The sequence below is a fragment of the Oncorhynchus mykiss genome, chromosome 3 (genome assembly GCF_057628025.1).
Source record: "Oncorhynchus mykiss isolate SJ-2025 chromosome 3, ASM5762802v1, whole genome shotgun sequence".
Taxonomy (NCBI): Eukaryota; Metazoa; Chordata; class Actinopteri; order Salmoniformes; family Salmonidae; genus Oncorhynchus; species Oncorhynchus mykiss.
In genome coordinates, this window is record NC_143024.1 from 68,998,936 (window position 1) to 69,012,721 (window position 13,786).

The 13,786-nt window shown below is 44.9% G+C and overlaps 1 protein-coding gene across 1 annotated transcript in view; it reads right to left on the reverse strand.

The window, feature by feature from the left end:
* Positions 1–13,786, reverse strand: part of LOC110520273 (solute carrier family 49 member 4) — a 66,151-nt gene that overhangs the window by 30,832 nt on the left and 21,533 nt on the right. The window contains exons 3-4 of the mRNA XM_021597462.3: positions 12,631–12,914; positions 7,644–7,773 (exon numbers count right to left, since the gene is read on the reverse strand). Coding sequence (XP_021453137.2) covers positions 7,644–7,773; positions 12,631–12,914 — 414 coding nt within the window. The remainder of the gene's footprint in view (positions 1–7,643; positions 7,774–12,630; positions 12,915–13,786) is intronic.

Consider the following 13,786-nt stretch of genomic DNA (forward strand, 5'->3'; position numbering starts at 1 on the left):
TTCAAGGAGAATAAAGCTGCAACATTGCGGTCTAAAGTGCCAGAGGAATACATTGATGTCATATAGTGCTATGCAGCAACTTGGGACAAGTTTACTCCTCAACTTAGTTTGAAACAAAACAATAGACTTTCAAGTCTAAGTCTATGTAGCTGTGAACTATATTTTCCTCAGAGTTGCTTTTCATCCCCCCTCCCTCCCTGAGGATGAGGAACGCCTTAAGCATTCGCCAGATGTCCCTCCGAGATACATACAGGACGCAGCCGGCATATCAATGGATGTCATGAACAAATGCATGAGTAAACGCCAGCCGTCCATCCTGAACAGAAGCTAGGAAAACAAACAGTCCTGAGAGAGAGAGAGAGAGAGAGAGAGAGAGAGAGAGAGAGAGAGGGAGAGAGAGAGGGAGAGATTTCCCCTTCTCTGACGGCTGCTGTCACTGTCAGACCAGAAGGCTGGAGATTTAATGGTGCTGTTAGAGAGGGGTGAAGTGATGGTCCTCAAATTAAATCAGCGACATGGCAGGGACAGGGTTTTGGGGCGGAGGCGGCAGTGATGAGAACAAGGTGTTATGGATGATTGTAATTGGGCAGAGAGTGATTGGAGGGGTGCCAGACAGACAGTGTTAGCAGCTAGTTGAGACGGAGGGTTGGGGGGGGCTCCTCTTTTAGGGGGAGTCTTCTCTCTGTGTTCAGATACACAGAAGCACGCACGCACGCACACACACACGCACACACACACACTCCTGGCTACACAGACCTGGTGATTGGCGAGACACTCGTATAAATGCTAATAAAGCATGATGGGCTGGCACCACTCTTAACTCTCTCAGCTGATTACCTCAGTCTGTGCTGAGATGAAACTGGGATAAACAAACTCTGAGGAGACAGACAGACAGGAAAACAGACTAGGGGATGTATTGTATGTATCAACTAGAGGTCGACCGATTATGATTTTTCAACGCCGATACCGATACCGATAATTGGGGGGCCAAAAAAAGGCCGATACCGATTATTTTATCTTATTTTATTTGTAATAATGACAATTACAACAATACTGAATGAACACTTCTTTTAACTTAATACACTGCTCAAAAAAATAAAGGGAACACTAAAATAACACATCCTAGATCTGAAAGAAATATTATTTTTAAACACTTTTTTCTTTACATAGTTGAATGTGCTAACAACAAAATCACACAAAAATGATCAATGGAAATCAAATTTATCAACCCATGGAAGTCTGGATTTGGAGTCACACTCAACAAGTCAAAATGAGGCTCAGTAGTTTGTGTGGCCTCCACGTGCCTGTATGACCTCCCTACAACGCCTGGGCATGCTCCTGATGAGGTGGCGGATGGTCTCCTGAGGGATCTCCTCCCAGGCCTGGACTAAAGCATCCGCCAACTCCTGGACAGTCTGTGGTGCAACGTGGCGTTGGTGGATGGAGCGAGACATGATGTCCCAGATGTGCTCAATTGGATTCAGGTCTGGGGAACGGGCGGGCCAGTCCATAGCATCAATGCCTTCCTCTTGCAGGAACTGCTGACACACTCCAGCCACATGAGGTCTAGCATTGTCTTGCATTAGGAGGAACCTAGGGCCAACCGCACCAGCATATGGTCTCACAAGGGGTCTGAGGATCTCATCTCGGTACCTAATGGCAGTCAGGCTAGCTCTGGCGAGCACATGGAGGAATGCCACCCCAAAGAAATGCCACCCCACACCATGACTGACCCACCGCCAAACCGGTCATGCTGGAGGATGTTGCAGGCAGCAGAACGTTCTCCATGGCGTCTCCAGACTGTCACGTCTGTCACATGTGCTCAGTGTGAACCTGCTTTCATCTGTGAAGAGCACAGGGCGCCAGTGGCGAATTTGCCAATCTTGGTGTTCTCTGGCAAATGCCAAACGTCCTGCACGGTGTTGGGCTGTAAGCACAATCCCCACCTGTGGACGTCGGGCCCTCATACCACCCTCATGGAGTTTGTTTCTGACCGTTTGAGCAGACACATGCACATTTGTGGCCTGCTGGAGGTCATTTTGCAGGGCTCTGGCAGTGCTCCTCCTGCTCCTCCTTGCACAAAGGCAGAGGTAGCGGTCCTGCTGCTGGGTTGTCTCCTGATGTACTGGCCTGTCTCCTGGTAGCGCCTCCATGCTCTGGACACTACGCTGACAGACACAGCAAACCTTCTTCCCACAGCTCGCATTGATGTGCCATCCTGGATGAGCTGCACTACCTGAGCCACTTGTGTGGGTTGTAGACTCCGTCTCAAGCTACCACTAGAGTGAAAGCACCGCCCGCATTCAAAAGTGACCAAAACATCAGCCAGGAAGCATAGGAACTGAGAAGTGGTCTGTGGTTATCACCTGCAGAACCACTTCTTTATTGGGGGTGTCTTGCTAATTGCCTATAATTTCCACCTGTTGATTGTGTGATTGACTTGGAGTTACATTGTGTTGTTTAAGTGTTCCCTTTATTTTTTTGAGCAGAGTATAATACATCAGTAAAATCAATTTAGCCTCAAATAAATAATGAAACACATTCAATTTGATTTAAATAATGCAAAAAAAAAGTGTTGAAGTAGAAAGTAAAAGTGCAATATGTGCCATGTAAGAAAGAAAACGTTTAAGTTCCTTGCTCAGAACATGAGAACATATGAAAGCTGGTGGTTCGTTTTAGCATGAGTCTACAATATTCCCAGGTAAGAAGTTTTAGGTTGTAGTTATTATAGGAATTATAGGACTATTTCTCTCTATACCATTTGTATTTCATTAACCTTTGGCTATTGGATGTTCTTATAGGCACTTTAGTATTGCCAGTGTAACAGTATAGCTTCCGTCCCTCTCCTCGCTCCTCCCTGGGCTCGAACCAGGCACACAACGACAACAGCCACTCCAAGTCTCAGAGCGAGTGACGTTTGAAACGCTATTAGCGCGCACCCCGCTAACTAGCTAGCCATTTCACATCGGTTACACCAGCCTCATCTCAGGAGTTGATAGTCTTGAAGTCATAAACAGCGCAATGCTTGACGCACAACAAAAAGCTGCTGGCAAAACGCACGAAAGTGATGTTTGTTGTATGCTCAGTCAGATTATATGCCACGCAGGACATGCTAGATAAACTAGTAATATCATCAACCATCTGTAGTTAACTAGTGATTATGATTGATTGATTGATTGTTTTTTATAAGATAAGTTTAATGCTAGCTAGCAACATACCTTGGCTTACTGCATGCGCGTAACAGGCAGTCTCCTTGTGAAGTGCAACGAGAGGCAGGTGATTGAATCACCCGAGCTGACAAGGTGAAAATCGGTCGTTCTGCCCCTGAACGAGGCAGTTAACCCACCATTCCTAGGCCGTCATTGAAAATAAGAATATGTTCTTAACTGACTTGCCTAGTTAAATAAAGATTATATAAAGGTGTAAAGGGAAAAAAAAAAAAAAAAACGGCCAAATCAGGGCCCAAAAATACCGATTTCCGATTGTTATGAAAACTTGAAATCGTCCCTAATTAATCAGCCATTCCGATTAATCGGTCGACCTCTAGTATCAACAGTAGGATTGCTGAGGATCAGGTCACCCCTGTCCATTCATTACAATCAATGAGGCAAAACTGATCCTGGATTGGCACTCCTACTCCTATCCACTGTAAGAGAGTGTACCCCAGTACCCTGTCCTGTGGTACTTGGGCTTGGAGGAGTCTAGACGAGAGAGAGTGTTATAGACTCATAAAAGTGACTTGCCCTCTCTCTCCAGCTACCAGCTGCTACTGTATTATTAACCTTGCTGTGATGGCGGCCGGCGGGAAATCAATATACTTGCACCTTTTTCCGGCCCACAGCTTATTTAGATTACTGTACAGTAAGGTTTTGTCTCAAATGGCACCCTATTCTCTGTGTAGTGCACTATAGCCCATAGGGCTCTGGTCAAAAGTGGTGCACTATATAGGGAATAGGGTGCTATTTGGGACTCAGCCTAAGTAAGCACAGCACAGGGCAATGCACCGGAGGGTGAAATATTCTGGGGAGCCACGAAGCCAGCAACATCATCAGCTAAGTGCCATTTGTCCTTGGCAGGTCTTGGCTGGAGTTCAATGCATCAGAATGAGCAGGATAGAACCTTCCTAGGCAAAATGATTCATACATCTCACTCAGACAGCTGTGCCAGTTCCTTTCCATAGCTTTAAAATCCTCTATATTTATGACATCAACCAACTTCAATTCTGTCTGTTTGTATTTACATTAAAAAACAAATCTACTCCCTGTTTCTTTTCAAATTGCTATTCACATTTAATACTCAGGTCCACCACTACTCCACTAGAACTGACACCGATCTCCACACCTCTTTTTCCCGTAGAAGACTAGGCCAATTTTCCATCTCCTACAGAGGTCCATCTCCCACAGAGGTCCATCTCCCACAGAGGTTCATCTCCCACAGAGGCCCATCTCCCACAGAGGCCCATCTCCCACAGAGGTCCATCTCCCACAGAGGTCCATCTCCCACAGAGGCCCATCTCCCACAGAGGTCCATCTCCCACAGAGGCCCATCTCCCACAGAGGCCCATCTCCGACAGAGGTCCATCTCCTACAGAGGTCCATCTCCTACAGAGGCCCATCTCCTACATAGGTCCATCTCCTACATAGGTCCATCTCCTATAGAGGCCCATCTCCCATAGAGGCCCATCTCCTACAGAGGCCCATCTCCGACAGAGGTCCATCTCCGACAGAGGTCCATCTTCTACAGAGGTCCATCTCCTACAGAGGTCCATCTTCTACAGAGGTTTTTGGAACAGTTTCCTGGAACACCTCAAGCACTGCAACTCTATGCACTGTACTTGAATTTTCTTTTGACTTCTTTACACGCTTGTTCATCATCTATTTTGCTACTTATTTTTGTATGGTTTTGTTTTCTAAACATTGAAAGGGAGGTGCCTACAAGCCCGTCTGGGTTTCTTACCTCTCCTGCATATTCTTTTAGATTGCCTTTTAAACCTTCATCCTTTTGTATTTTCTTGTGTAAATAAATAATTTGTAAATAATTATAGTGGGACCATTAGCAATACTAATGCTGCTAACTAACGTCATCACTATTCTAAGAGTAGTTGTCAGGTAGTACTGAGAACTTTTCTACATGTGTGGAGAGCTGGGCTGTGTCCCAAATGACGAAGGTTGGCATTTATTGTCAAGACTCGTGTACTGTGCAGAGTGGTCCCTAGCTGGCACAGCCACTGTTATAACATCAGATTTTAAACCAAACCATCACCTAACCCTACATTAAGACCAAAAAGCTAATTTTGGTTTCATGAATTTCTATAATTTAAACTTTTGATTTTGCAGCAGCACAATCTAGCAGAACTCGCTCAGTTCTGCCTCCAGGGCAAGATTTTTTTATTATTTTTTTTCTCCCCAATTTCGTGGTGTCCAATAGTAGCTACTATCTTGTCTCATCGCTACAACTCCTGTACGGGCTCGGGAGAGACGAAGGTTGAAAGTCATGCGTCCTCCATTACACAACCCAACCTAGCCGCACTGCTTCTTAACGCAGCGCGCATCCAACCCGGAAGCCAGCCGCACCAATGTGCCGGAGGAAACACCGTGTACCTGGCAACCTTGGCTAGCGCGCACTGTGCCCGGCCCGCCACAGGAGTCGCTGGTGCGCGATGAGACAAGGACATCCCTACCGACCAAGCCCTCCCTAACCCGGACGACGCTAGGCCAATTGTGCATCGCCCCATGGACTTCCCGGTCGCGGCCGGTTACGACAGAGCCTGGGCGCGAACCCAGAGTCTCTGATGGCACAGCTGGCGCTGCAGTACAGCACCCTTAACCACTGGGCCACCCGGGAGGCCCAGGGCAAGATTCTTGTTCATGACAAACGTCAACCTGCCCAAACGGCACCGTATTCCCTATTAGTGCGTTACTTTAGACCAGAGGTCTTTAGACCCTGGTCAAAAGTAGTGCACTATAAAGGGAATGTGGTGCCATTTGGGACACACCCCTGCTCTGTGTTGTGATGAGGCTCTGCATCAGACCTGAACAGATGGGGTAACCTATCAAGCTCCAGATCATTAACTATGGTTCAAACTCTCTCACCAACAGGAGTGGAAGAAAGGGCAAAAGTGGTGGCTTAGAATCCAGCTCAAGACCTAGCTAACTCTGGGAAACACTGGTACAACAGAAGTGGAAAGTCTGGCTTAGAAGGAAGGATACAACTCAAGACCTAGCTAACTCTGGGAAACACTGGTACAACAGAAGTGGAAAGGCTGGCTTAGAAGGAAGGATACAACTCAAGACCTAGCTAACTCTGGGAAACACTGGTACAACAGAAGTGGAAAGGCTGCCTTAGAAGGAAGGATACAACTCAAGACCTAGCTAACTCTGGGAAACACTGGTACAACAGAAGTGGAAAGGCTGGCTTAGAAGGAAGGATACAACTCAAGACCTAGCTAACTCTGGGAAACACTGGTACAACAGAAGTGGAAAGGCTGGCTTAGAAGGAAGGATACAACTCAAGACCTAGCTAACTTCAGAAAACAGAATGTTGCTGCTAACCCAAGTTTATCTTTCTTTGAAGTGTGGAACTTACACAAATAAGGCCCAGCTTTTATTTTTTTCCCTTCTGTCTACAATCCTCAGCCAGACAGCTACTGATGCTGCTTGAGTGTGAAATAGGTCAGACTGGCCACTGGAAGGCTGCCTATCAGTGGGACTCCAGATGTGTGTGTGTGTATGCATGCGTGCATCAGACAGTGTCTTCATTGGGTTTATGTCAGCTTGACTGGTATTATCCCTCTCTTGAAGCTGTGTGCTTTGCAGGGAGTTTGTTATTGTTAATCAGAGAGAGTCAGTGAGAACTAGGGAGAGAGAGAGAGAGAGAGAGAGAGAGAGAGAGATCAAGTGAGTGAGTGAGCAAGTGATAGACAGAGGGAGAGAAAAGGACAGAGCGAGAGAGAACGAGAAAAGAAAAAGAATAAGAGAGATAGAGAGGAAGAGAGAGAAAAAGAAAGAGTGCTCCGTCTGGCTGGGGGGGGTCGACTGTAGGGAGTTCAACCAGCCTGCTCACTGGCGGTCTGTCCACAGCCCAGCGCGTGATCCCCGGCCCACAGACAGTGCATTCTGAATGCAGGCTGTATGAGCATGTTACATGACCATGGCCTCCAGAGAACCCTGGCTATGTGAGCATGTTACATGACCATGGCCTCCAGAGAACCCTGGCTATGTGAGCATGTTACATGACCATGGCCTCCAGAGAACCCTGGCTATGTGTGGATGAGGAGAAGAGGATGATGATGATCTATTTATTCAGCAGGGCCAGGGGAATGCCAGTGCCATCTTATGACTGTAATTAATCTAGGGGGAGAGAGGATGTCTTTGATGCACATTAACCAGCAGGCCCAACAGATGGCGCATGGCAGAGGAACAAGACCCCTTCATTTAATTTCTCCATACCCACTAATCAAACAGACCCATTCATTCCTTCCTCATCTCAAAGTTAAAACAGGACAGGGCATGTTGAGAGGCGACCGAGGACACCCCAGGCCCTTTTGTGACAGTAGTTATGAATCATTTTAATCATTTTAAGGTCTAATAAAAAAATGACCACTTAAGGTGTGTGATGATGGCAAAGGACCCGACAGTACATACCTGAGTAGTCTGCAGATGCTGCTCCTGTAGCTGAGTCTCTGGCTGGCAGCAGCCACACTGGGAGGAATGGGGGGTCGGGAGGGGAAATAGAGCAGTACCGCAGCAAACAGCATCGCCACCACACCAAACTCTTTATGTCCGGAGGGATACAGAGACACAGGAAAAGACAGATCAGTAGCTTATTAACACAGTCAAATAGAAGGGTTATTATTGGTTTACTACCTACCTGAACTCAGTCAATGTGTCACCAAAACCATTCCACCCAGAATCACATGGCTCTGATTCCACCCTACTTTGAGATAGAACTGTGTAGGACTGGCAGAGCACAGAACCTGAGGACATACGGTGTGCCTTCAGAAACTATTCACACCTCTTAATCTTTTACACATTTTATTGTGTTACAGCCTGAATTTAAAATGGATTAAATTGAGATGTTTTGTTACTGGCCTACACACAATACCCAATAAAGTCAAAGTAAAATTATGTTTTTAGAAATGTTTAAAAAATGAAAAGCTGAAATGTCTTGAATCAATAAGAATTCAGCCCCTTTGTTATGGCAAGGCTAAATAGGTTCAGGAGTAGAAATGTGCTTAACATGTCACATAATAAGGCTCGCTTCGAGGCACGTAACACTGAAACATGCATAAGAGCATCAGCTGTTCCAGACGACTGTGTGATCACGATCTCCGCAGTCGATGTGAGTAAGACCTTAAAACAGGTCAACATTCACACGGCCGCAGGGCCAGACGTATTACCAGGACGTGTACTCCGAGCTGAACAACTGGAAAGTGTTTTCACTGATATTTTCAACCTCTTCCTGTCTGAGTATGTAATACCAACATGTTTCAAGCAGACCATCATAGTCCCTGTGCCCAAGAACACTAAGGTAACCTGCCTAAATTACTACCGACACGTAGCACTCAGGTCTGTAGCCATGAAATGCTTTGAAAGGCTGGTAATGGCTAACATAAACACCATTATCCCAGAAACCCTAACACACTCCAATTTGCATACCAACCCAAAAGATCCACAGATGATGCAATCTCTATTGCACTCCATACTGCCCTTTCCCACCTGGACAAAAGGAACACCTACGTGAGAATGCTATTCATTGAAAGCTCAGCATTCAACACCATAGTGCCCTCAAAGCTCATGACTAAACTAAGGACCCTGGGACTAAACACCTCCCTCTGCAACCAGATCCTGGACTTCCTGACGGGCCACCCCCAAGTTGTAAGGGTAGGTAACAACACAACTGCCACGCTGATCTTCAACACGGGGGCCCCTCAGAGGTGCGTGCTCAGTCCCCTCCTGTACTCCCTGTTCACTCATGACTGCACGACTCCAACACCATCATTAAGTTTGCCAATGACACAACACTGGTAGGCCTGATGACCGACAACGATGAGACAGCCTATAGGGAGGAGGTCAGAGACCTGACTGTGTGGTGCAAGGAAAACAACTTCTCCCTCAACGTGATCAAGACAAAGGAGATGATTGTGGATACAGGAAAAGGAGGACAGAGCATGCCCCCATTCTCATCGACGAGGCTGTAGTGGAGCAGGTTGAGAGCTTCAAGTTCCTTGGCGTCCACATCACCAACAAACTAACATGGTCCAAACACACCAAGACAGTCGTGAAGAGGGCACGGCAATGCCCATTCCCCCTCAGGATACTGAAAAGATTTGGCATGGGTCCTTAGATCCTCAAAAGGTTTTACAGCTGCAACAGAGAGCATCCTGATGAGTTGCATCACTGCCATGTATGGCAACTGCTCGGCCTCCAACCGCAAGGCACTACAGAGGGTAGTGCATACGGCCCAGTACATCACCGGGGCCAAGCTTCCTGCCATCCAGGACCTCCATACCAGGCGGTATCAGAGGAAGGCCCTATAAATTGTCAAAGACTCCAGCCAGACTGTTCTCTCTGCTACCACACGGCAAGCGGTACCGGAGCGCCAAGTCTAGGTCCAAGAGGCTTCTAAACAGCTTCTAGCCCCAAGCCATAAGACTCCTGAACATCTAATCAAATGGCTACCCAGGCTATTTGTTATTTTTATCTCTTACTTTTTTGGGGTGGGGAATTTTCTTAAACCTGCATTGTTGGTTAAGTAAGCATTTCACTGTTAAGTAAGCATTTCACTGTTAAGTAAGCATTTCACTGTTAAATAAGCATTTCACTGTTAAGTAAGCATTTCACTGTTAAGTAAGCATTTCACTGTTAAGTAAGCATTTCACTGTTAAGTAAGCATTTCACTGTTAAGTAAGCATTTCACTGTTAAGTAAGCATTTCACTGTTAAGTAAGCATTTCACTGTTAAGTAAGCATTTCACTGTTAAATAAGCATTTCACTGTTAAGTAAGCATTTCACTGTTAAGTAAGCATTTCACTGTTAAGTAAGCATTTCACTGTTAAGTAAGCATTTCACTGTTAAGTAAGCATTTCACACACCTCTTGTATTCGGCGCATGTCACAAATACTATTTGATTTGAATAAGTTGCATGGACTCACTCTGTGTGGCATAATAATGTTTAACAATGATTTTTGAATGACTACCTCATCTCTGTACCCCACACATACAATTACCTGTAAGGTCCCTCAGTCGAGCAGTGAATTTCAAACATAGATTCAACCACAAATACCAGAGAGGTTTTCCAATGCCTTGTAAAGAAGGGCACCTATTGGTAGATAGCTAAATAAATAAAAATAAAGCAGATATTGACTATCCCTTTGAGCATGGTGAAGATATTAATTACACTTTGGGTGGCGTATCAATATACCCAGTTATTACAAAGATACAGGCGTCCTTCCTAATTCAGTTTCTGGAAAGGAAGGAAACCGCTCAGGGATTTCACCATGAGGTCAATGGTGACTTTAAAACAGTTGCAAAAGTTGAATGTCTGTGATAAGAGAAAACTGAGGATGGATCAACAACATTGTAGTTACTCCACAATACTAACCTAAATGACAGAGAGACAAAAAGGAAGCCTGTACAGAAGACAAATATTCCAAAACCTGTATCCTGTTGCAATAAGGCACTAAAGTAAAAGTGTGTGTTATGCATGTGGCAAATCCAACACAACATATTACAGCGTACTACTCTCCATATTTTCAAGTACAGTGGTGGCTGTATCATGTCATGTGCATGCTTGTAATCATTAAGGACTAGGGGTTTTCAGTATAAAAAAAGAAACAGAATGGAGCTAAGCACAGGCAAATTCCTAGTGGAAAACCTGGTTCAGTCTGCTTTCCACGACTGGGAGACAAACTGACCTTTCAGCGGGATAATGACCTAAGAGACAAGGCCAAATCTACACTGGAGTTGCACCAAGAAGACAGTGAATGTGGGTGGCCGAGTTACAGATTTGACTTCAATTTACTTAAAGAACTATGGTGAACTAATTCCTAATTCCTGAAAATGGTTGTCTAGCAATGATCAACAACCAATTTGATAGAGCTTGAAGAATTTTGAAAAGAATAATGGGCAAATGTTGCACAATCCAGGTGTGGAAAGCTCTTACAGACTTACCCAGAAAGACTCACAGCTGTAATCGCAGCTGAAGGTACTTCTAAAAAGTATTGACTCAGGGGCGTGAATCCTTATGTAAATGACATTTTTCTGTATTTAATTTTCAATACATTTGCTAACATTTCTAAAAACATGTTTTCACTTTATCATTATGGGGTACTGTGCATAGAAAGGTGGGGGGGGGGGATATATTTAATCAATTTGGAATTCAGGCTGTAACAACAAAATGTGGAATAAATCAAGGGGTATGAACACTTCCTGAAGGCACTGTAGAGTTCCAGCCCTGCTCTATTGCAGATGCCCAGATTAGTCAATTAAGAGACAAGCGGCTTATCAGAGAGCTGGGCCTGGGACTACATCACTCAGCTGGCACAGAGACTGTAGAGGTCTCTGATACTCTCTCTGTCAGCATGCCCTAAAGGCCCTGCCTTCCAGACAAGCTCCTAAATCCCCCAACCCCTTTCACTGGGCTTGGCCTGGCCTGGGCAACCAAACGGGACCCATTTCTATTTGAAAGTCCACAGCATTTTTAGTCTGTCCATTCCCAAAAAGTACCACCAGAATCATAAATCATGCTTTTTCCTATCATAATGTGCAGTTTGATTGGACAGCAGCTGCATTTTTACTCTCTGGCTGGCACAGGACAGGGTCCATGCCAGATCACATTGATTTTTCAAACCAAAACACTTGGCACAACTGTTGATTGCTGCTTTTCTGTAGTGCAGGTGTGACTGCGGAAGTGTATAATTTATTCTCCTCAGAGGAGCAGGAGGAAAACGTCAATGAATTGAATTCCATCTAAATACTTTCTGACCTCTAAAGCTCTCAGTTCAGGAAATGTGTCAGTTCTGTCCTTTGAAATGTAATACTAATAGTTAACACAAAGCCTCAATCTACTATTGTTGGGGATGATGTTTTTTTCTTTCTTTAAATGCTTTAATTTTCTGAATCAGTTAAGCAGAACAGGCTAAGCCTCCATCTTTTTATGGCAGCCAGTTCTGTTCTGAATGTTATGTTGTTGAGACGTTTGAGTCTGATATTTGCGTGATGAGACAGACAGTCGCATCACTTTCAGCTGATTGTATTTCTCTCCCTGGACTAGACAGGGCAGACATGATCCAGAGATGATCTGCTATTGATTCCTGTTGGGTAATGATGAATGACTGAGAGGCTGCGGTGCTGTCAGTACCTACCTGCATACATAACATGAGAAGATATTCAGCTACTCTTGGTAGGACAATTGCGCCATAGAGTTGCTGAATATCTTCTCATCTTCAGTATGCGCCAGTGTTTCAAAGTGAGGTAGAGACCGCATTTCTTTTTCTCAGTACCTGCCTGCATACATAACCATTTGGATCTCGTCTCTTATGTATCTGAATAACACTTCACAGTTTGGCTCCTTATAAAAGCTTTATGAATGCATACATTACAGCTACATAAGATATTAGAACATCAGTACCTGCATACAAAACCAGTTGGATTCTGTCTCGTATGTGGTTCATCTGGGTGTCTGTCGAGACGTCGGCTCGGTTCACCATGGCACGTGTGGTGTCGTTGGGGGCGGGCACAAGCAGTGGGCCGACAATGAAGGAGCACGCCGCCCCCAGGTAGCTCACCAATGAGGCGACAGCGGTGGCTGTGGCTCGTTGGTCCGGAGCGAACCATGTGGTGGAGAGGAGGGGGCCGGCACTCATTATGGTTGGACCAGCCAAGCCATTCAGCAGCTGACCGGCGTGTATTAACCTGAAGAGAGGATCAGGAAGGAAACATGAAACATTAATATCACATTATGCATATAGACAACAGATGCAATGTAGCCAGACAGTGTAACCAGAGAGATGCCATTAACTAGAAAGAATCCATTTCCCTCAGCATGTTTCCATGTGAGAAACTACCTGCAATTTTCATTCTAGTGTTAGCCTATAGGGAAAAGTAGTTTAAAAAATGAATAAATATAATTCTACATTTTTGAAAAATATATATCTCTATGGGTATGGTTATTTATGACCATATTTCTTCTTCTTTCTATTTACTCCTGTCGGAGTCAGGATTCTCTCATGAAGTCTGAGTCCTGCTGCTGCAGAGTGAAATCTGAGTCATCCCCTGTGCCCTGCCAGCCCTTCCCAAACCAGTGTGTCTGAGTGGCAATAGAAAACATCATCTAAACAGGGGTGGACAAACTACGGATCTGGCCCACGAACCCATTCAATCAGAACCGAAGGAGGTTTGACGTAATTTCCTTTTTTAAATAAATACAGTGGAGCAAAAAAGTATTTAGTCAGCCACCAATTGTGCAAGTTCTCCCACTTAAAAAGATGAGAGAGGCCTGTAATTTTCATCATAGGTACACTTCAACGATGACATACAAAATGGGAAAAAAAATCCTGAAAATCACATTGTAGGATTTGTTATGAATTTATTTGCAAATTCTGGTGGAAAATAAGTATTTGGTCAATAACAAAAGTTTATCTCAATACTTTGTTATATACCCTTTGTTGGCAATGACAGAGGTCAAAACGTTTTCTGTAAGTCTTCACAAGGTTTTCACACACTGTTGCTGGTATTTTGGCCCATTCCTCCATACAGATCTCCTCTAGAGCAGTGATGTTTTGGGG